At 38.8% G+C, this 24403-nt stretch overlaps 2 protein-coding genes across 2 annotated transcripts; one reads left to right on the top strand and one right to left on the bottom strand.

Annotated features, from left to right (window-relative positions):
• Nucleotides 1–7864: 7864 nt before the first annotated feature.
• GCK72_009083 (uncharacterized protein) lies at nucleotides 7865–8300 on the bottom strand (the record flags this gene model as incomplete). The annotated part of the gene is made up of 3 exons (XM_003092850.2): nucleotides 7865–7941; nucleotides 7990–8113; nucleotides 8175–8300. 3 exons carry the CDS (start codon nucleotides 8298–8300, stop codon nucleotides 7865–7867), a joined length of 327 nt encoding a protein of 108 aa, XP_003092898.2.
• A 5101-nt stretch (nucleotides 8301–13401) lies between these two features.
• Nucleotides 13402–16307, top strand: GCK72_009082 (uncharacterized protein; the record flags this gene model as incomplete). The annotated part of the gene is made up of 3 exons (XM_003092862.2): nucleotides 13402–13602; nucleotides 13655–13778; nucleotides 16192–16307. The coding sequence occupies 3 exons, from the start codon at nucleotides 13402–13404 to the stop codon at nucleotides 16305–16307; spliced, it is 441 nt and encodes a 146-aa protein (XP_003092910.2).
• Nucleotides 16308–24403: the final 8096 nt, after the last annotated feature.

Below are 24403 nucleotides of genomic sequence, written 5' to 3'. Positions count from 1 at the left end.
ATTAACTTCCCCAACCATTCTTATCTGTGTCGGTTCCGGTTAGACTGATCGAGCATGGCGCTGTAATAGTCTATACTTATCCGGGCTGAGGTTTACTTCAGTAGACGCGGGTTTGAATCCTCCCGGGTTAGAAATCAATAAAATTATAATTGAAATGCCTAAAAACAGGACATTTTTTTAATCTAGAGATCATTAAAATTATGATTGAAATTCTTAACAACTGGACATTTTTTTAATCTAGAGATCAATATGATTATGATTGAAATTCTTAAAAACTGGGTATTTTTTAATGAAATTAACTTCCCCAACCATTCTTATCTGTGTCGGTTCCGGTTAGACTGATCGAGCATGGCGCTGTAATAGTCTATACTTATCCGGGCTGAGGTTTACTTCAGTAGACGCGGGTTTGAATCCTCCCGGGTTAGAAATCAATAAAATTATGATTGAAATTCTTAACAACTGGACATTTTTTTAATCTAGAGATCAATATGATTATGATTGAAATTCTTAAAAACTGGGTATTTTTTAATGAAATTAACTTCCCCAACCATTCTTATCTGTGTCGGTTCCGGTTAGACTGATCGAGCATGGCGCTGTAATAGTCTATACTTATCCGGGCTGAGGTTTACTTCAGTAGACGCGGGTTTGAATCCTCCCGGGTTAGAAATCAATAAAATTATAATTGAAATGCCTAAAAACAGGACATTTTTTAATCTAGAGATCATTAAAATTATGATTGAAATTCTTAAAAACTGGGTATTTTTTAATGAAATTAACTTCCCCAACCATTCTTATCTGTGTCGGTTCCGGTTAGACTGATCGAGCATGGCGCTGTAATAGTCTATACTTATCCGGGCTGAGGTTTACTTCAGTAGACGCGGGTTTGAATCCTCCCGGGTTAGAAATCAATAAAATTATAATTGAAATGCCTAAAAACAGGACATTTTTTAATCTAGAGATCATTAAAATTATGATTGAAATTCTTAAAAACTGGGTATTTTTTAATGAAATTAACTTCCCCAACCATTCTTATCTGTGTCGGTTCCGGTTAGACTGATCGAGCATGGCGCTGTAATAGTCTATACTTATCCGGGCTGAGGTTTACTTCAGTAGACGCGGGTTTGAATCCTACCGGGTTAGAAATCAATAAAATTATAATTGAAATGCCTAAAAACAGGACATTTTTTTAATCTAGAGATCATTAAAATTATGATTGAAATTCTTAACAACTGGACATTTTTTTAATCTAGAGATCAATATGATTATGATTGAAATTCTTAAAAACTGGGTATTTTTTAATGAAATTAACTTCCCCAACCATTCTTATCTGTGTCGGTTCCGGTTAGACTGATCGAGCATGGCGCTGTAATAGTCTATACTTATCCGGGCTGAGGTTTACTTCAGTAGACGCGGGTTTGAATCCTCCCGGGTTAGAAATCAATAAAATTATAATTGAAATGCCTAAAAACAGGACATTTTTTTAATCTAGAGATCATTAAAATTATGATTGAAATTCTTAAAAACTGGACATTTTTTTAATCTAGAGATCAATATGATTATGATTGAAATTCTTAAAAACTGGGTATTTTTTAATGAAATTAACTTCCCCAACCATTCTTATCTGTGTCGGTTCCGGTTAGACTGATCGAGCATGGCGCTGTAATAGTCTATACTTATCCGGGCTGAGGTTTACTTCAGTAGACGCGGGTTTGAATCCTCCCGGGTTAGAAATCAATAAAATTATAATTGAAATGCCTAAAAACAGGACATTTTTTTAATCTAGAGATCATTAAAATTATGATTGAAATTCTTAAAAACTGGACATTTTTTTAATCTAGAGATCAATATGATTATGATTGAAATTCTTAAAAACTGGACATTTTTTTAATGAAATTAACTTCCCCAACCATTCTTATCTGTGTCGGTTCCGGTTAGACTGATCGAGCATGGCGCTGTAATAGTCTATACTTATCCGGGCTGAGGTTTACTTCAGTAGACGCGGGTTTGAATCCTCCCGGGTTAGAAATCAATAAAATTATAATTGAAATGCCTAAAAACAGGACATTTTTTAATCTAGAGATCATTAAAATTATGATTGAAATTCTTAAAAACTGGGTATTTTTTAATGAAATTAACTTCCCCAACCATTCTTATCTGTGTCGGTTCCGGTTAGACTGATCGAGCATGGCGCTGTAATAGTCTATACTTATCCGGGCTGAGGTTTACTTCAGTAGACGCGGGTTTGAATCCTCCCGGGTTAGAAATCAATAAAATTATAATTGAAATGCCTAAAAACAGGACATTTTTTTAATCTAGAGATCATTAAAATTATGATTGAAATTCTTAAAAACTGGACATTTTTTTAATCTAGAGATCAATATGATTATGATTGAAATTCTTAAAAACTGGACATTTTTTTAATGAAATTAACTTCCCCAACCATTCTTATCTGTGTCGGTTCCGGTTAGACTGATCGAGCATGGCGCTGTAATAGTCTATACTTATCCGGGCTGAGGTTTACTTCAGTAGACGCGGGGTTGAATCCTCCCGGGTTAGAAATCAATAAAATTATAATTGAAATGCCTAAAAACAGGACATTTTTTTAATCTAGAGATCATTAAAATTATGATTGAAATTCTTAACAACTGGACATTTTTTTAATCTAGAGATCAATATGATTATGATTGAAATTCTTAAAAACTGGACATTTTTTTAATGAAATTAACTTCCCCAACCATTCTTATCTGTGTCGGTTCCGGTTAGACTGATCGAGCATGGCGCTGTAATAGTCTATACTTATCCGGGCTGAGGTTTACTTCAGTAGACGCGGGTTTGAATCCTCCCGGGTTAGAAATCAATAAAATTATAATTGAAATGCCTAAAAACAGGACATTTTTTTAATCTAGAGATCATTAAAATTATGATTGAAATTCTTAACAACTGGACATTTTTTTAATCTAGAGATCAATATGATTATGATTGAAATTCTTAAAAACTGGGTATTTTTTAATGAAATTAACTTCCCCAACCATTCTTATCTGTGTCGGTTCCGGTTAGACTGATCGAGCATGGCGCTGTAATAGTCTATACTTATCCGGGCTGAGGTTTACTTCAGTAGACGCGGGTTTGAATCCTCCCGGGTTAGAAATCAATAAAATTATAATTGAAATGCCTAAAAACAGGACATTTTTTTAATCTAGAGATCATTAAAATTATGATTGAAATTCTTAAAAACTGGACATTTTTTTAATCTAGAGATCAATATGATTATGATTGAAATTCTTAAAAACTGGACATTTTTTTAATGAAATTAACTTCCCCAACCATTCTTATCTGTGTCGGTTCCGGTTAGACTGATCGAGCATGGCGCTGTAATAGTCTATACTTATCCGGGCTGAGGTTTACTTCAGTAGACGCGGGTTTGAATCCTCCCGGGTTAGAAATCAATAAAATTATAATCGAAATGCCTAAAAACAGGACATTTTTTTAATCTAGAGATCATTAAAATTATGATTGAAATTCTTAAAAACTGGACATTTTTTTAATCTAGAGATCAATATGATTATGATTGAAATTCTTAAAAACTGGACATTTTTTAATGAAATTAACTTCCCCAACCATTCTTATCTGTGTCGGTTCCGGTTAGACTGATCGAGCATGGCGCTGTAATAGTCTATACTTATCCGGGCTGAGGTTTACTTCAGTAGACGCGGGTTTGAATCCTCCCGGGTTAGAAATCAATAAAATTATAATTGAAATGCCTAAAAACAGGACATTTTTTTAATCTAGAGATCATTAAAATTATGATTGAAATTCTTAAAAACTGGACATTTTTTTAATCTAGAGATCAATATGATTATGATTGAAATTCTTAAAAACTGGACATTTTTTTAATGAAATTAACTTCCCCAACCATTCTTATCTGTGTCGGTTCCGGTTAGACTGATCGAGCATGGCGCTGTAATAGTCTATACTTATCCGGGCTGAGGTTTACTTCAGTAGACGCGGGTTTGAATCCTCCCGGGTTAGAAATCAATAAAATTATAATTGAAATGCCTAAAAACAGGACATTTTTTTAATCTAGAGATCATTAAAATTATGATTGAAATTCTTAAAAACTGGACATTTTTTTAATCTAGAGATCAATATGATTATGATTGAAATTCTTAAAAACTGGGTATTTTTTAATGAAATTAACTTCCCCAACCATTCTTATCTGTGTCGGTTCCGGTTAGACTGATCGAGCATGGCGCTGTAATAGTCTATACTTATCCGGGCTGAGGTTTACTTCAGTAGACGCGGGTTTGAATCCTCCCGGGTTAGAAATCAATAAAATTATAATTGAAATGCCTAAAAACAGGACATTTTTTTAATCTAGAGATCATTAAAATTATGATTGAAATTCTTAAAAACTGGACATTTTTTTAATCTAGAGATCATTAAAATTATGATTGAAATTCTTAAAAACTGGGTATTTTTTAATGAAATTAACTTCCCCAACCATTCTTATCTGTGTCGGTTCCGGTTAGACTGATCGAGCATGGCGCTGTAATAGTTTATACTTATCCGGGCTGAAGATTACTTCAGTAGACGCGGGTTTGAATCCTCCCGGGTTAGAAATCAATAAAATTATAATTGAAATGCCTAAAAACAGGACATTTTTTTAATCTAGAGATCATTAAAATTATGATTGAAATTCTTAAAAACTGGACATTTTTTTAATCTAGAGATCAATATGATTATGATTGAAATTCTTAAAAACTGGGTATTTTTTAATGAAATTAACTTCCCCAACCATTCTTATCTGTGTCGGTTCCGGTTAGACTGATCGAGCATGGCGCTGTAATAGTCTATACTTATCCGGGCTGAGGTTTACTTCAGTAGACGCGGGTTTGAATCCTCCCGGGTTAGAAATCAATAAAATTATAATTGAAATGCCTAAAAACAGGACATTTTTTTAATCTAGAGATCATTAAAATTATGATTGAAATTCTTAAAAACTGGACATTTTTTTAATGAAATTAACTTCCCCAACCATTCTTATCTGTGTCGGTTCCGGTTAGACTGATCGAGCATGGCGCTGTAATAGTCTATACTTATCCGGGCTGAGGTTTACTTCAGTAGACGCGGGTTTGAATCCTCCCGGGTTAGAAATCAATAAAATTATAATTGAAATGCCTAAAAACAGGACATTTTTTTAATCTAGAGATCATTAAAATTATGATTGAAATTCTTAAAAACTGGACATTTTTTTAATCTAGAGATCAATATGATTATGATTGAAATTCTTAAAAACTGGACATTTTTTAATGAAATTAACTTCCCCAACCATTCTTATCTGTGTCGGTTCCGGTTAGACTGATCGAGCATGGCGCTGTAATAGTCTATACTTATCCGGGCTGAGGTTTACTTCAGTAGACGCGGGTTTGAATCCTCCCGGGTTAGAAATCAATAAAATTATAATTGAAATGCCTAAAAACAGGACATTTTTTTAATCTAGAGATCATTAAAATTATGATTGAAATTCTTAAAAACTGGACATTTTTTTAATCTAGAGATCAATATGATTATGATTGAAATTCTTAAAAACTGGGTATTTTTTAATGAAATTAACTTCCCCAACCATTCTTATCTGTGTCGGTTCCGGTTAGACTGATCGAGCATGGCGCTGTAATAGTCTATACTTATCCGGGCTGAGGTTTACTTCAGTAGACGCGGGTTTGAATCCTCCCGGGTTAGAAATCAATAAAATTATAATTGAAATGCCTAAAAACAGGACATTTTTTTAATCTAGAGATCATTAAAATTATGATTGAAATTCTTAAAAACTGGACATTTTTTTAATCTAGAGATCAATATGATTATGATTGAAATTCTTAAAAACTGGACATTTTTTAATGAAATTAACTTCCCCAACCATTCTTATCTGTGTCGGTTCCGGTTAGACTGATCGAGCATGGCGCTGTAATAGTCTATACTTATCCGGGCTGAGGTTTACTTCAGTAGACGCGGGTTTGAATCCTCCCGGGTTAGAAATCAATAAAATTATGATTGAAATTCCTAAAAAACTGGACATTTTTTAATCTAGAGATCATTAAAATTATGATTGAAATGCCTAAAAACTGGACATTTTTTTAATCTAGAGATCATTAAAATGATGATTGAAATTCTTAAAAACTGGACATTTTTTTAATCTAGAGATCATTAAAATTATGATTGAAATTCCTTAAAAACTGGACATTTTTTTAATCTAGAGATCATTAAAATTATGATTGAAATTCTTAAAAACTGGACATTTTTTTAATCTAGAGATCATTAAAATTGTGATTGAAATTCTTAAAAACTGGACATTTTTTTAATCTAGAGATCATTAAAATTATGATTGAAATTCTTAAAAACTGGGTATTTTTTAATGAAATTAACTTCCCCAACCATTCTTATCTGTGTCGGTTCCGGTTAGACTGATCGAGCATGGCGCTGTAATAGTCTATACTTATCCGGGCTGAAGATTACTTCAGTAGACGCGGGTTTGAATCCTCCCGGGTTAGAAATCAATAAAATTATGATTGAAATTCCTTAAAACAGGACATTTTTTTAATCTAGAGATCATTAAAATTATGATTGAAATTCCTTAAAAACTGGACATTTTTTTAATCTAGAGATCATTAAAATTATGATTGAAATTCCTTAAAAACTGGACATTTTTTTAATCTAGAGATCATTAAAATTATGATTGAAATTCTTAAAAACTGGACATTTTTTTAATCTAGAGATCATTAAAATTATGATTGAAATTCCTTAAAACAGGACATTTTTTTAATCTAGAGATCATTAAAATTATGATTGAAATTCTTAAAAACTGGACATTTTTTTAATCTAGAGATCAATATGATTATGATTGAAATTCTTAAAAACTGGGTACTTTTTATGAAATTAACTTCCCCAACCATTCTTATCTGTGTCGGTTCCGGTTAGACTGATCGAGCATGGCGCTGTAATAGTCTATACTTATCCGGGCTGAAGATTACTTCAGTAGACGCGGGTTTGAATCCTCCCGGGTTAGAAATCAATAAAATTATGATTGAAATTCCTTAAAACAGGACATTTTTTAATCTAGAGATCATTAAAATTATGATTGAAAATCCTAAAGTTCCTAAAGAAATCTTTTTCTACGGTTACTTTTTTCATTTTTCGTTCTGTTCAAGTGTTATAACTGAAAAAGTGTCAAAAACGTGTCATTTTCCGTATTTTCCTAATTTTCCTTGTTTTTGAATTCCAGTTTCAGATAAATAGTGAATAAGTATGTTAGTATGGAAGATGAAGAAAAGAGGGGCTAAGAAATTATTGACTGATATCGCTTGTCCTATTTTGCTCGACTTCACCATTTCTACATAACATTATGATCTCTTTCTTTTCGATTTCCACGCCACCCTTGCGTTCACTAATTCAGTTTTATGTTTGTCTGTTCTTCACATTCTGCCACAAAAATTCTTCTTCTAGTTCTTTACATTTACAGATTTATTACGGAAAAGGGGGAATGAAAGAGGAATTATGAATGACAGAAATAAGTGGAAACAGGAAACATAGACAAATATTCTCAGCTGTGTTTTTTGATGGGAGATGAGGAGGGAAAGTGAATTTAGGTGGAAGATTATGGAATCTTGAGAAGTGGAGGAACACCGTAATACTGCCGTAAAACTGGAGGTTCAGTATTGTCAACAAGAGAATTCGAACATGATTTGTTTTGTTTTCTTAGGGAAGATACAGAGGAAGGGGTTCTTAAAGAAGAAATGAGCAATAGATTACAAAGAATATTCTGAAGGAATCAAGCACATCATCAAATATCAATTTTCCAATCTGCATATTACAATTCGCTCTCCGCCACGTGAGTTTGACCAACTGGTTGCTCCTCGTCCAAATTGTTGAGAGTGTAGTTGAGAACTGCAAAACTATTATTATAAAGACATCTTGAGACACATGAACACTTACACATCCAGAGCCCAATCGAGACCAAAATGGCGCCGGTGTAGATCGCAAGGACGGCGTCATTGCGTTTGTAGGAGGAATAGATCACAATGGTGACGAAGACTCCAAGGAGGATACAGTTGACGGTCTGAAATTAGTGAATTTCAGGAATAAAAGAGGAGACAGTTAGATACAATGTAGTTACTCACCCATGCAGTTTCGAATGCATTCCAACGTGTTTGTCTTGAATAACGGAAGCCAGTGAGAGCCAGAGAGATGGTGCAAACGAGAATAATGAAGAGAATGAACAGTGGGCAGTAGATGAGTGGAAGCATATGGAATGCTGCGATGAGAACGATCTGGAAATGAAAATTTGTTTGAAAATGAGAACTAGATGGTGGTTGAAGAAGTACGGGCGGAACGTTCATATGAAGTAATACTCGGTGTTTTCGATCTCGAAATTTTGAACTTTAAGCCCCGCCTCCTAATCTAGAAATGGTTGAAACCTATTCTTGAAGTAGCATGTCATCCTCCCACTCAAAATGGCTCTAGAAATGTCAAAACGACTTCAAAACCTCACCAAAAAGAATCCCATTATGCAGATAGTATGCTAGCGCGCGCTCATTTCTTTCGATTGAATGAAAATGGTGGAAAATGAGTGAAATAACTGCTCTGTACACTCCTAGATGACATTTAGAAACCCCATCACTGCGTGTGCACCCTTTCTTCTTTTCTTAACAGATTTTGGTGCCCAAGCGCAGATATTTCGTCATATCGAGTTTAAGGGTTACATATCTGTCAGTGTTTTAATTCGAATGAAAAAAGGGAAATGGAAAATAAAATGTTGTTGTTTTAGGCAGCTGTTGAAAAAGTGTGGTTGAAGAAGTATCAAACTACAGTAATCTCTGCCCAGAGGGCTGAAGTGAACAAGCCGAGACACGTAAAAATTTCTTTAAAAGATGATCTAACTGTAGAAGTGACAAGAATGGAGAGCTTACACTGAAAACCGTAGTTCATCTCATAAGCTTCTTTCCATACTTGTCAAATGACGGGCCGGCCCGGCCCGTCCCGGCCCGTAAAAAGCCCGGACGGGCCCGGCCCGCCAGGCCCGTCTTGTCAGGGATATGGGATTTTTGAGAAAAATTTTCAAATTTTCATTTTCAATTTTTATTCGGAAAAATTTTCTAATTTACTCGTTTTTTCATACTTTCTTCATGATAAGAGTTTATCTTAGTACACCTTCAATCAAATTTGGAAAAAAATTGAGAAAAATTTGAAAAAAATTAGGAAAAAAAATTCCCTCCAAAAAGACGGGCCTGATGGGCCGGGCCGGGCTGGGCGAAAGTTTTGAAAAAAAAGCCCGGCCCGGCCCTTGACAAGTATGCTTCTTTCTTGTTTTTTCATTGGTTCCGTTAGAGCGCACTTGCATTGTTTCGCTATGTTACTTGCGCGATCGTCAGTAGGCGACGGTTTGGAAAAAAATTCACACGGATCACATTCGGACTCTTATTCTTTGATTTCATCCGTTTGATGAGCTCTGTTGAGCCGAAATCGATGTTAGCTGAGCTGGGGAGCCTTTATTGTAGTACAGATACCCTTGATCTATTTATATAATAACAGCCCCCGCTTATTGTCTAGCTAACTGCATAATGTCGATTTTCAGAGTCATGAAAATGCTCGGTCTATGAATAGTTATCAAAGGAGAATGAGTGCCAAAATTCGAAATTCAAATTTTTTTGAGTATTTTTTGAATTTTTTCACGAAAAAATAAAATTTTCGATTATGATTCAGAATTAGAAGAAATTCTAAAAAAGAAATAAAAATGTTCACACTTTTGTAGAGAGTAATTGAAGAACTTTTTTAAAAGTTGGTACTTTATTTCAAATCCGGACCGTGCCGGGCCTTGGCAACTATGTATAGCCTATGTATTTTTCTCTAGATTCTATTTCGAGATCCCGTCTCAACCCCACTCACCAAAAACAGATTCATTTCGCAGATCGTGGCGCAGCGCTCTGTGCTCTCGATGAATGGAAAAAGTGGTAAATGAGGGAAATAGCTGTTCTATCGTGCAGCTGTATACTCTTTCATAATATCTCGAACCTCTTTCTTTCGGACCGCCCAATTTATGTTTACAGGTCGTGGTGCCCGGCATCGAGTAGGTCACACATCTGGCGGGTGGTTTGTTGCAAAATAGGGGAATGAAAAACATAATGTTTTTGTTCTGTGCAGTTGTTGAGGAAGGGAGATTGGAGTAACATCTGCAAGCTACAGTAAGACTACGGCAGTTACCACTGGAGATGTTTTGGAAGAATGAGGAGATATGATGTCATTTCAAGCTGCTTTCTAAGGATCACTGTACTTTGGAGTAATCGCATGCACGGTACCTGATCAGTCAGCAGTTACAGGTCGCTTTCTTTACCGGAACTCAACAACGGTGATCTGATGTCGGTGTCTCTGTGTTCACCATTATGTCTCCTAGTATTGCGATGGAGCACACTTACTACAAATTTAATACTTTAACACCGCGAGTAGACAGTTTACTCAATGTTGCGGGGCTGGGTGGAACTGCCCACACGTTTAGCCACGGCTCTGAATTCAATCCCTTGTATTTCTTTGGGTTCAAAACTTTTGACCTGAAAATTCCCATCGCACAGTCACTTCTAATTCTTTTCCTTTCACCACATATCTACACTTTTTTATTTTCAAAATCTCTGTTCAATGCAACCAATTACACTCACCAAAAAGAGGCTCATTTCGCAGATCGTTAGGAGCCGCGCTCACCACTTGCAATGAAAGGAAATGGGTAAAATAACTGCTCTATTGTGCAGATGTTCATCCCTACATGGCATTTAGAAATTTTTTCTTTTGGTCCGCCCCTTTTTGTTCGATTCTTTTTATTCGTGGCAAATATCTGCGGTCGTTGGATGGAGCTTGCTACAATAAAGGGCGTGGGATAGGTTGAACATCTGGGTGGTGTTCTGTTTTAGATAGAGGGAATGGAAAACAGAATGATGTCAGTTTTAGCAGTTGTTAGTGAGGAGGTTAAAGGAGATTACGAAATTTGTGAATTTCACAAGATGATGGGTGTGAAAACTATACTTGCAAACCAGGCCGGCTCGTAAATTGCGTCAAACTCAATATGTAGTATATAAGAGAAATGGAACTCATCGAGGTCTACATTTTGGTTTATTTTTCAGCTTATATATTGAGTTTAAAGCGAATTGGGCCCGCGTCGGTTAGTTTATTGTTAAAATATAGTTAAAATTGAAAATGTGAGAGAGACTCCAGACAGAACAACCATGACGTTCACAACGGCCTATGATCTAATGAGGCAAAAAAGAAAGCGTTGGCAGTTTGATATCTTTGGAGGGTCGAAATAAGCTGCGAGTACCGAGTACCCAAGCAAAAATATCCCCTCCGTCTTTGGTATGTGGTTGTTGTTATTATGATACCTAGTTCAGTTTTTAAAGGAAGACTGAAGTCTTTTTTTCAGATTCAGATTCTGATACTTCAGAAAATTCTGAACAACGTTCATCATTGGAGCATGTGCTAAAAATCGCTCTAAACGCCCTAAATTCACGTTTTCCTGGCTCAAAAGGAGCCTAGGTGGAAGAGTTTTCCCAAGCGATTTTTGCCCTAGTGTAGTCCTCTCGGATAAAATTATTTATTAAAAAAAAATACTTCAGTCCTCCTTTAAAATATGACTTCAGTCCTCCTTTAAGAAAATTTTGTGTTCTTTCAGCTTTCATCAAACTTCTAGTGGAACATACTGCAACCCTGAAAGCCAAAAAATATTTGATATGATGCAGAGGTGTTCGAATAATTATACCAATCTTACCAGAAGTTTAGACTCTATACAAACTTGTCTTCATACGTTTTTGCATCCTGCCAAGACTACTCGGTCTAATGATTTCTGTATCTTGCATTATCACTAATTCATGTCTCCATGTCTAAACCCTTTTTCTCTCAATCATTTGATTGTCTCTTAGAATTGGATCATCCTTTTTATCTACTTTTTTTCCTCTGTTTCTCCTTATATGCATTGATGCAAGCTTCTAATTTTTTCTTTCAATAATTCAAATAATTGTATTTTCTACAGTGCGCCTTAATAAACCTAAATTTCTGAAAATGCCTGAAAATAGCATCACTCTGGTGAGTCCGAACGAACACAACACCAGGCGTCCTTCCTTTTTCATGTCTATTCCCAGGGTCTTCTGATTTTATGGATTCCAATATGCTTCCCTATAGGCATACTGCACTCGGCAACAACTTCTAAAAATGATACGTCACAAAACCAGATGTGTTACCTCCCTGTCTAGACATGTACTCTAGAAATGTCTGCGGTATGCATACATACGACGGGCAGTCCCTTTCATCTGTGCCAGTATATGAAACGTTTGAGAGCTCATAACTCAGCTCGCAGAGACATTTAGCAGAGTTTGATTACAGAAATTAACTCCCCGTAGTCGAAAGTACCTATAATCAAATTTATAGATCGTTTGAAAGCCGCGTCTCCAAATACTTCCCTTGTCAGATGCCCCTAGCAGAGTTGCATGGAAGTGAAAATTTCTTATCCGGAAGTCGGAAGTCGGAAGCAATTTTCCTTATCCGGAAGTCGGAACTCGGAAGTCGGAAGTCGGAATTAGATTTTTTCTCAAACTTTCCGAAACTCCAAGAGAAAAATTATGAAATTCGCGAAAAACAGTGGAGAATCAGTTTTTGGCTTAAGAAAAGCCTATTTTCCGTCCTTTTAGACCATTTTGAAGTCGGAAGTAAAATTCCTTATCCGGAAGTCGGAGGTCGGAAGTCGGAAGTGAATTTTGTTATCCGGAAGTCGGAAGTCGGAAGTCGGCATGGAAAAAATGCCCGGAAGTCGGAAGTCGGAAGTCGGCATGGAAAAAATGCCCGGAAGTCGGAAGTCGGCATGGAAAAAATGCCCGGAAGTCGGAATTCCATGCAACTCTGGCCCCTAGATCCTCCATCCCTGCAGGCGTACCGTATTTTTTCTGAAACGTCTTGAAATGACATCAATATGTTTTCTACGTCATCTCTTCAAACTAGTCTTTTCAAGTTTTTGCAGTTCTCTTCCCTCCTATACCTACAGTACTACACGGACCTAACCAATCCACTGGTAGATGGGCGGCCCTCTGGAAAAATGAGGTGCTAAATCTCATCTTGGGTTGTGGCCCGCCCATTCACTCATTCTTCTTTCTTCATTTTGAGCAGCTCCTCTTTTTCTTCGAATGGTCTCGTTTTTGGTTAGTTTCTTTTCTTTTCATTAGGAAAATATATTGGGTCGCAACCACTGTATAAAACAGCTATGTTCACACACGGGGTGATGACAATTCATATTCAAATCACAAGGAGCGCACGACACGTGTCACACACATTTGCTTACTATAGGTGTTCTATTCATACATATAATTTCAGAAAAAGATGCTTACCGGAAAATTGTGTTGGCTTTCCGGAGAGAAAAGAGATCTTCTAAAACTCCTTAACTTGCTAATCGAAATCCTCGAGCTCTTTTACCTCTACTTGTCTATCGTCACCTGCCTCTTCATCTGCATCATGTTCCTGATTCTCGCCGGAATTCGGTATTCGGAGAGACTCCATGAAGCAGCTCTGAGCACCGTTTACGTACGTCGATTCTCTAATTGTTGATTGTCTTGAATAATTTCAAATTTTTCAGATGATGCATAGCATCCTGTTCTGTGTCTCAACCGTTCTGATGATCCATTCCGCGTGGGTCTCCGAATTCTTCATCTCTCTCGGATACGGATTGGCTTCATGTATTTCGATTCTTATGTGTGAATGTGTGTTAATTCTAGAAATCTTAAAAGTCAAAACTGCCTATTCGCCTCGTCAAAAATAGTTGAAAAAAGAAGACCGCTTTTGTGAGAAAAGAACCACATTTAACAGGTCGTTAGAGAGCGCTCAGTCGTGGAAAATGAGTGAAATGACATTTGGAATACATTGAGAGCCCAAAATATTGTGGGAGGAAGGAAGCATGATTTCATTTTATGTGAATGCTGACATTTACAGTATGCCCACCCCCACATACATTGACATTTATTCGTGAATGGTAAAACTGGAGTAGAGTTTAGTTAAAGTTCCGAATGAGAAAACTCCAGAAGTGAGACGATGTGCACTATCGTAATCCACACTCACTACCGCACGCTTAATCTCTTCGGTTACCGTAACCACGATATTGTCACAGGCCAAACTCTGTCCTGTCTCTTCCCTCTTTTCCTCGGGTTCTCTCTCGTCTGAGATTACGTATTGCTCTCGGCTCAGCGGGGCGTAAACAACCACCCGGCCGGCCGAGAGTCCCTTCTCTCCTTTTTACATTCAGTTTATACTCGCTGGTGCTGGAGCAAGGACGGCAAGTCCTTCTCCTTGCTATACCGGAATAATAAATGATTGCAATCATAAACTAAATGTGTATCTAAAACAGACGGAAATGTTAAAAGGATGAGCAGGCGCATTCATGCCTTTTACATGGAAGTCCCACCTCGAGTAGGGTGATAAAGTTGGCGCCTATTATTCAACTTTATCATCTGCGAACTCTTGGTGCTCGCAGGATTCAAACCCGTCCTGAAGTGCTAACCGCTACACCCTACACCATGGAACCAACCACCCTCATTTGAACCCCACTACCCACCCCATTTCTACTATTCATTCTATAACTTCTATTATATTACTCTAATATTCATCGTCGTCAGTCTCAGTGCAATGCAGTTGCGATGTTCTCGATTTCAATCGATCGCGGATTTTGATTTGGATTGTTTTGGTTTCAATCGCTGGAAAAGGATTGGCCTGATGTGAAAAGCTGTCAAGGGATCTTCAATGCCGGAAAGGAAAGTCAATATAATTATAATTTTTTTAATACCATTTTGAGAAATTTCCCACCCCTAGTTGAGACAAAAAGTCACTAGAGTGAGTGTAGGATAATGAGCGGATGAGCACATGCGCGGAAGCGCATGGTTATTAAGTAATTGACTGTTCAAAAATTCAACAGCTAAAATGAGTCTGATTTGAATAGAACCAATAATTGAGAAGATTGTCCCCAAATTTTAATTGAATTGTTTGACACAGCTTAAAATTTTTATTTTTAGAATGTTTGATTTTCTTCTTGTAGATACTCGCCTCAAAACATCATAGTTTATTATTGTATGTTACCGCAACTTCCTAACGCCGCCAGTTTGACAAAACTTCGGTCACTAGATAAGATTAGGGCAATAAGACGCTATGAGAATCTGATTTTTGTATTTGAGACCCCGATGACGATTGTTTATTATTGTGTATTTTATGTTGTTTTATAGTCTGTTTCACTGTTTTAGGCTCTTTTGAACTGTTTTAACCGAAAGTTCTCAACCACTTTTTAAATTCTAAGTCGGTTGAAGCTTCGGGGCGAAGCAGTTCTCGAGAGAAGGGGAGAGCCTTAGGGAAACCCTGCGGAAAGTGGTCTCTAACTTGATCTCTTCTATAGAGTTTCGAGGACGAAACCTTCTTTCCAAAGAGGGGAGGATGTCACAGGCCAAACTCTGTCCTGTCTCTTCCCTCTTTTCCTCGGGTTCTCTCTCGTCTGAGATTACGTATTGCTCTCGGCTCAGCGGGGCGTAAACAACCACCCGGCCGGCCGAGAGTCCCTTCTCTCCTTTTTACATTCAGTTTATACTCGCTGGTGCTGGAGCAAGGACGGCAAGTCCTTCTCCTTGCTATACCGGAATAATAAATGATTGCAATCATAAACTAAATGTGTACCTAAAACAGACGGAAATGTTAAAAGGATGAGCAGGCGCATTCATGCCTTTTACAATATTTTCGATAATCTCGTAGATCTCCATCTTACCGTAATCTTCGCTTACAGTAACCTTGCTGGTTTCTAACTGGTTTTTTCGGACACGAAGAACGTATTCACAATGAGGCAAGGGCTACCAACGCATCCGTGCTCTATTGAGAAAAATCTTTTTTTTTGCGTCACGGTGAATATTCTAACTTCTGTGCATACTATACCGGTTATATAAGTTAACATGTTCACCTTGACGCAAAAAATGTTCCATTCTTGTCAATAGAGCGTGGCTGTATTGGTAGCCCTGGCTCATCGTGCGTATTGCCCTGATAGGTAACTTTGATATCCAAAAATTACACAAAATCGTGTTAAGTTTTAGCTTTTTCCCGCTCAGCCCATTTTAGACAACCCAACACAACCAATTATTTTTGCAGGGGTCGCAACCGTTATGTATGACCTCCAGGAGAAGCAACTGCAGCGTCTTCGTGCCAAACGTGCCAATAACACCCCGGACTTCATCGAAAAATTGACAATCGATATTACTTTCTAAATACTCTCTCTGCTTCCTCCACTTCCGCTCGCACATTCCGCTTTCCGTTTTTTTCTGAATGACTCTGAATTGCCTGATCCCGAAATCCAAGCTTTTCTACACTTTCAATGAGCTGGCCTCATTGACTGATTTGGTGTCTCTAAATTGCTCTTTGCTTTGATAATTTCTCAAAAAGCTTAGTCTTCTCTTATCTCTTCTACACTATACCACCAAAACCTCTCACAAACTGAAACCTACTGAAATACCACCGTGTTCTGCTGAGTGACGAATAAATTTTTGCTTGTTGATAAAAAAGAAGAATTATGTTGTTTTCAGCAGATTGTAATACAGAATAGTTGTGTGAGAATCAAAAATGCAGTCATCGACGTGAGGGTATTCAAATGTGGTAAAAACTAAATCCAAAATACTGAATATTGAAGAAGTGATCGTCGTTTGAAAATTGGGTACAATAACGTGGTAACCGCAGAGATTACGGAAAGCGTGGAGTAGTGAGTGTGGATTACGGTAAGTACCAAAAACTCACATCGTAAATGTCTATGTATGTGGTTTGGGGGGAGAGTATCATTCCGGTGCTCTCCGTGTGGGCGGTAGGGAGGAGTTGGGTAGCGACCCGGAAGTATGGATGCCCAACCACCGCATTCTTATCTGGCAATGTGTTTCAGATGGTCTCCGTCTTTAGATCTGAAATAGAGCTCTGTCCTGAAGAGCACACGCGCGGACCGGTTGGATGCCGACTTGACCTGGAGGGTGCAAACCTGAAAGAGAAAGTTGAAGGCCGTGAGGCTCCTGGCGGGAAACTCCGTCATAGTCAGTGGTGTGCCAACACCCTACGACTATGACATAGTTGGAGGAATCCTGATCGCATAAATCATTGTTCATATAAGAGAGGGGGATGGTAAATACCCAGAGTCCGAAACCATCAAATCAGGTACTGACCAGCATAGTAGTGATGAACACATAGACCCTGGGGTTCCCTGAACTTGACCCATCTGCACAAACCCACTTTGTACAAATGAACCAAACTGATGAAGAGTTTAATAATTTCTTACATCACAGCTAGCGGACCTACCGTGAGGTAGACTCCCGCCGCTGTAGCAGGCTCGCCGGGATACTGTAACTATAAACATCTAACTAAAATGACATCTGTTGTGTCCTTGGGATCCGGCATACTGTAGCCGGGTTGTAGTCCAAAGAACAATGGGATGAATAGATAGAGGGTTTATTCAAGGGAGATAAACTATAACAGAATAGAAGTCACTGATAAGTTGGGGAAGAAGGAAGAACTAGAATGAGGGATGTCAGTCCCTTATATAGGGAAGTCTGACTAAACTACAAACAATGTGAAAGAGAGACGCGCATAGAGACCAACGTGCGCGCTCTTACTTGGGATAGATCAAACCTAAATACTTATGCATGCGAGCCTAGGATGTAACACCTCCCCTTTTAAGATGAATACAATATAAAACAAATGGGAGAACCTAGAACTAGCTTAACTAGTGGGAAAGAAGAGAACATAGCTAACGGTAAGATTTCAAAGATGGTTTGACAATAAATTTTGATGGTGATTTTACATTTCGAGTCGATTTACGAAGTGGTGGTGGCGATGGCGTCCTCGGTTTGACAGGAGTTTTCACTTTAGGCGGTGCATTGTTGAAGCCGTCCGGGCGTGTAGTTGAACTTGGCATAAAATCCATGAGGTCCAACGTATCCAGTGGAACATCCTTAATTGGATCATCACGTCGGCGCAGTTGATTTGAGTGGCGGATCCAAGTGGTGTCGTTGACGAAGACTTTGTAGAGTGTCTTTCCGATGCGACTTTGGATAGTACCTGGAATCCACGAGGCAGTATTTATGTTTCGATAGTCTTTAACATAAACCTTTTCCTCCTTCTGGAAGTTGCGAGGACGAGCACCATGTTGCTTTTTGAACTGCTCTTCCATCTCTGTATCGTGCGAGACGGTGAGTTGGTCGTTGGGGAGTAGTTGATCCAAGTAGGTGCGGATCTTTCGACCAATGAAGTTCTCAGCCGGTGTTGAGCCATTCAGACTGGCTGTGCAAGGAGTAGAGCGATAACTCTGAAGGAACAAATACAAGGCGGTATCTGTAGTTCCCTCCCCTTTTAACTTGCCTAAGGCCCTTTTCAGGGTATCCACAAATCGTTCCGCCTGACCATTCGACTGAGGGTGGAATGGTGGAGATCGAGTGTGACGAATTCCTCGTTGAATGCAGAATTCGGCGAACTGTGTGGATGTAAATTGAGTTCCGTTGTCCGAAACCAAAGTTTCTGGATCTCCAAATTGTGCAAAGAGTTTGCGCATAATGTTGATAGTAGCTGTGGCAGTGATTGATGAGGTTGGAATCACTTCCGGCCATTTGGAATAGGCGTCAACTATAACCAGAAAATATGTGCCATCAATGGGACCAGCGTAGTCTATGTGTACGCGTTGCCATGGAGCAGTCGAGATCGGCCAGGAGCAGAGCGTGTTCTTGACAGGATCCTTTGCCACTGCGGCACATTGATCACAACTTCTCACAATCTTCTCGATATCCTTGTCAATGGATGGTCAGTATACGAGAGTGCGAGCCAACTGTTTCATCCTTACGATTCCTGGGTGAGCCCGATGGAGAATTTTGAGCACACGTGGTCGGAGCGAAGTGGGGATGACAATACGATCGTTGAACATGAGACAGTCCGAGACGATCGATAGTTGGTCACGTCGATTGTGAAAAAGATAAATTTGTGATTTTTTTTCAATGATTTTTGGCCACGAACCTGAGATCGTGTATTGGAACACGTCGGCTAAGAGTTTGTCCTTTCTGGAGTAGGATCGCACCATATCTGCTGTCACTGGTAGTTGCTCACACGTGCTGACCAAATTTGTCACGACTTCCGATTCGATTTGAGCAATGACACGATCCTCACATTCCTTTTGCTGAATTTGCTCGGAAATTAGCCTTGAGAGAGCGTCGGCTTGTCCAAAATCGTGAGTGTTGATGTACTCAATATTGAAGTCGTAGTTGAGCAAGATGATGGCCCAACGTTGGAGACGATTTGCGCTGTAGACAGGTATACCTTTCTTTTCACCGAAGATGGAAAGAAGAGGTTTGTGATCAGTTCGCAGTGTGAAGTGTCGACCATGAATGAATCGATGGAACTTGGTGACGGCAGTGATGAGGCCAAAAGCCTCCTTCTCAATCTGGCTGTAGTTTCGCTGCGGAGCAGTGAGAGCCTTGCTGATGTGGTAGATGGCCTTCTCGGAGCCATCCGGAAATCGATGTGATATGACAGCACCGATTCCGTATTGAGAAGCGTCCGCTGCGACGATGATTGGCAGTTTCGGATCGTAGTGTGTGAGCAACAGATCCGAGTGGAGAATCTGCTTGATGTGGTCAAAAGCCTTTTGACATTCAGATGTCCATTTGAACTCGACATCCTTTTTGGTGAGAGCATCCAGTGGCGGACGAAGTTTGAAGAGTTCCTTGACGAATGAGCCATAAAACTGAATGAGTCCTAGGAAAGATCGGACTTGACTTTCATTTTGTGGTACTGGCATGTGTCGAATTGCAGAGACTTTTTCCGGATCCGGTCGGCGTCCATCTTTATCAATGATGAACCCAAGAAAAGTTATTTTCGGACTTAGAAAAGTGCATTTCTCTATTCTTACGCGTAATCCAAAGTCTTGAATTCGACTCATCACCGTTTTGAGTCGTTGATTGTGCTCTGCCACTGATGAGCCAGTGATTATGATGTCGTCGAGATAGGCCGCAACTCCATCTAACCCAGAAGTCATAGAATCCATAATTTGTTGGAAGGATCCTGGAGCTGACTTGACACCAAATGGAAGTCGATTGTAGCGATACAATCCACGATGTGTGTTGATGCAGAGCATCTGCTTGGCTTGCTCATCAATTTCTATCTGTAAATATGCTTCGGCCAGATCAATCTGCGAAAAGTATTTCCCACCGTTTAGAGTTGAAAAAATATCGTCTGCCGTTGGTAGTGGGTGCTGATGCTGCTGGATGGCATCATTCAATCCAGTGGAGAAATCTGCACACATGCGAAGTGATCCATTCTTCTTTTTGACCAGAACAATCGGAGCTGCCCATTCCGAATGATCGACTGGTGAGATGACGCCTGCTTGCTGTAGACGTTCTAGTTCATCGGATACTGTAGTTAGTGCAGCGTATGGCACAGGTCGAGCTTTCCGGAACACTGGGTGTGCATCCGGCTTAGGTAGAAGAGATGCTTTAGTTTTGGTACAAAGACCGAGTCCTGGCTGGAAAACGGGATCGAATTCCTTCTTCAAATCAATTTTCAGTTGTTCCCGACTGCCGTCCAGGTAGTCGCATGCTGATCCGACATCAGAACGTACTGCATTGACTTGGTTGTTGTTGAGGAGTTGCCAGAGCTTTGTATCCTTTGAAATCCAATCGGTTCCCAAAAGAGTACCCGTCTCAGCTACTTGTGCATGTCCAGTTGCTGAATTTCCATTGATGATGAAATTGCACTGGAATGATCCTTTAACAGCAATCGGTTGATGATTAGCCGATTTGACCTTGATCGATGGTGCCTGAAGTTGAGGACGACCCAAACGATTCCAGTCCTTTACGCTGATCAACGTTACGTCGGCTCCGGTATCCAGTTGCATTTGAATCTTCTTTCCGTTGATGGAGATGATACGGTAGATTCGACTGGATCCAGAAGTTGACGCGGTGGAGATGACTACTGATCTGACCTTCTTGTTGACTTTAGAAGAGTCTCGCTGCTTGGATCTGCAAAATTTTGCAATATGCCCGTTCTTATTACAGTTAGAGCATGTGACCTTTTTACTACATTCCTTAGCCCAATGACTACCTCCACACTTGTAGCATGGTGAAGGTGGAGCTTTCTGTGACTTGTCCCTTTTGATTGCGTTGTGTATGGCATTGATCTCGTTTGACACTGCTTCCACTTTTGACACACTTTTGGAGTCAGCTCGGACGTCAAGAAGGCGCTTGATGTCCTGCTCCAATTCGAGAAGTGTGCAATTTGGTTTTGCTTCCATCACTTGTAGGGCTTTGGTGCGGATGTCCGAGTATGAGTTGTCTCGGAGCCCATTTATCCAGACCATGCAGCAGATCTGGTCATCCGACATTTTTTTGAACTCTGATGATGTGAAACGACGGAGCACGAGGCCTGTGTATTCTTCAATTGCTGACCCATTGTATTCCGTTCGGAGAAAATCTTGTCGTTTCCGGAAGATGGAGCTTGTCGACTTGAACGTCTCCTTGAGCTTTTGAATGAGATCGGTGAACCCGAGTGCATTTGGAAGCGTTGGGAGAATACGATTTGCAAAATGAGAATACTCTTTAGCGTTGAGTTTAGCTAGAACTAACCGTGCTTTGGCGTCATCTGTGAGAGATGATCCGTCCTTAGTGATGATGTCCTCGTAGCGGCTGTACCATGAGTCAAACGTCTTGTCCTCATCTGGTTCATATGCGAACATCGGAATCCGGGTTGAGAGTGATTCCACCAGTTGGCTACTTGTGTTGGAGACTGATGAAGATCCTGTAGACGTACCAGTAGATTGAGCCATCTTACTGAACGCTTCGAGCAGTGAAGATATCTGCCTGGTGAGATCCGCCATTGCCATTGCCTGATCGCCAGTTGTTGTGTCCTTGGGATCCGGCATACTGTAGCCGGGTTGTAGTCCAAAGAACAATGGGATGAATAGATAGAGGGTTTATTCAAGGGAGATAAACTATAACAGAATAGAAGTCACTGATAAGTTGGGGAAGAAGGAAGAACTAGAATGAGGGATGTCAGTCCCTTATATAGGGAAGTCTGACTAAACTACAAACAATGTGAAAGAGAGACGCGCATAGAGACCAACGTGCGCGCTCTTACTTGGGATAGATCAAACCTAAATACTTATGCATGCGAGCCTAGGATGTAACAACATCATTCTATTTCCCCCAACATCATGGGTTCCGAATGTATTCTAAATGTCATTTCACTCATTTTCCACTATTGAGCGCTCTCTAACGATCTTTAAAATGTTGTTCTTTTTCGGAACGCTCTTTTTTGTTGAATAGCATTTGAAGTCATTTCGTTTCAAAGCTATGACGTCTTGAAGCATCGTGTAGGCCAAGGGATTCTAAAGGTACGTACCGTATTTTCTATAATAGACTGGCAATAAAAAGGGAGCTTGAAAAATAAGGAAACAGTCCGTCTGTCTCTAATTATACCATCTCATTTTTTTGGTATACACTTTTAAAGAAGAACTATGAGGCTAAAAATTGTTTTTTCATAAAAATACATGATTTTAAACCGAAAAAATAGACTGGAGAAATTGGAAATAGATATGCCGGTCTATTAGAGAAAATAGGGTATTTGATATTATTGAGTGAATATAGAGGTTTGTCAACGTCATGATTGCAAAACCAAAATGATTTTTCCAGACGAGATGCTGAAAAATATTATTCTGAGGTCCCGTGCTTCTTGTTTACCATCGCCCCGATCTCGATCTTTCTATACAATACAATTTTTGTAGATAATCAAAACAAAAATCAAATATTCAGATGATGATACTCACCACATTTCTCGAATTCATGGATCACTTCTACTTCCACTTTGCCATTGCCACTTGTCTCTTTATTATCATCATATTTCTGATTCTAAAAATAGTCGATTGTTCCAACAGAATTCATGGCTTGGATTTTATAACTGCACTTGTGAGTTTATGTTCTCTTTTTTTTGAATCCTAACGTAATTTCAGATTTTGCACTTGGTACTTTTCGGACTCTCAGCTATTCTGATGTTCAATGCTTTCTGGAATTCCAAAACTTTCCTTCTTATCATTTATTCGATTTCATTGATTGCTACCTTTGGGATGTGTAAATGTAAGGGTTTTTTGAATTCCGTGCAACTTTAGTACTAGCACCAAACAAAAATCAGAAAAAATACATAGATTATCTACAGTACCGCTCAAAAGTATATTAAGTTTTGCCTTTTTTAGTTGAAAAAGTCCAACTTTGAGAGTGTGTCATGGTAAAACTAACTGTCCCACAAAATAACTTTTTATGGGATCAAACAGACCAAGAGTAGAACTCCAACTTTGTAGTTGACTACTTTTCTGTACGGACACTCACTAGCAAGGTACATATCGACAAAGCAATTTCTTCATCAAATTGACCCATTTCAGTGCAAAATAGTGCGATTTTTGAGCTGTCGACTTACTATAACTCTCTAGGGAGTGTCTGCACACAAAATTTGTCAACTACAAAATTGGAGCTCTACTTTTGATCTCTATGATTTATCAGTAATCTACTTGATAGGTCAGTCAGAATTACCATGACACACCCTCAAAGTTGGGCAATTTCAACTGAAAACGGCAAAAATTGATAGCTTTTTGTCCGGTACTGTACATGAACTAACATTTACCACACTAAATTAGTCAGAACAAAAAAATGCTATGTTTTCCGGACGTCATCTAAACGCAAGCCTGTTTTTTTCAGTGATCAAATACGTGATGAACAAATTGAAGAATGATGAACAGAACCACTTCGAAAATAAATTTTATGCACCGGCTGGCAATCGGGATGATATAGAGAAACTGACAATCAATGTTGCTCCTTAAATTAAATTCTACGTTGTCGTCTTCTCTTTTATCTATAACAGTTTTTGTAAAAGTGGAAGTACGACGGCAAACTTTTCAATGTTGAAAGGAAAAAGGTGTTTATTATTTATTTGTACAAAATGTACAAATCATTTGTAATTGTTTTCACACTTTTTCTTCGAATGAACTTGTGTTTACTTTTCCTTTTTCGTAGCTCTAATAAAATAAGGTATTCTCATCTTAATCATCGAGGTCATTGTGGATACTCAGCATAGCGAGGAGTAAGATCTTCAACGTACAGATTTGAGAAAATATTTTTGAGTCGCGGTGCGTGCGCGTCCACCGTAAAAACCTGTGGAGCATCCTAACTCGGCTGTCTTTAAAGACATGAAAATGTTTTCAACTGAAGAAATATTGTATGAATATTAATCTATATTTTGTCAGTTAACAGCTTTTTGATATACCCTTTGGGAACCGAGATATACCGCTGCGAGCAGG

The sequence above is a fragment of the Caenorhabditis remanei genome, chromosome III (assembly GCF_010183535.1).
Source record: "Caenorhabditis remanei strain PX506 chromosome III, whole genome shotgun sequence".
NCBI lineage: Eukaryota > Metazoa > Nematoda > Chromadorea > Rhabditida > Rhabditidae > Caenorhabditis > Caenorhabditis remanei.
This window is presented reverse-complemented; position numbering and strand designations above follow the sequence as displayed.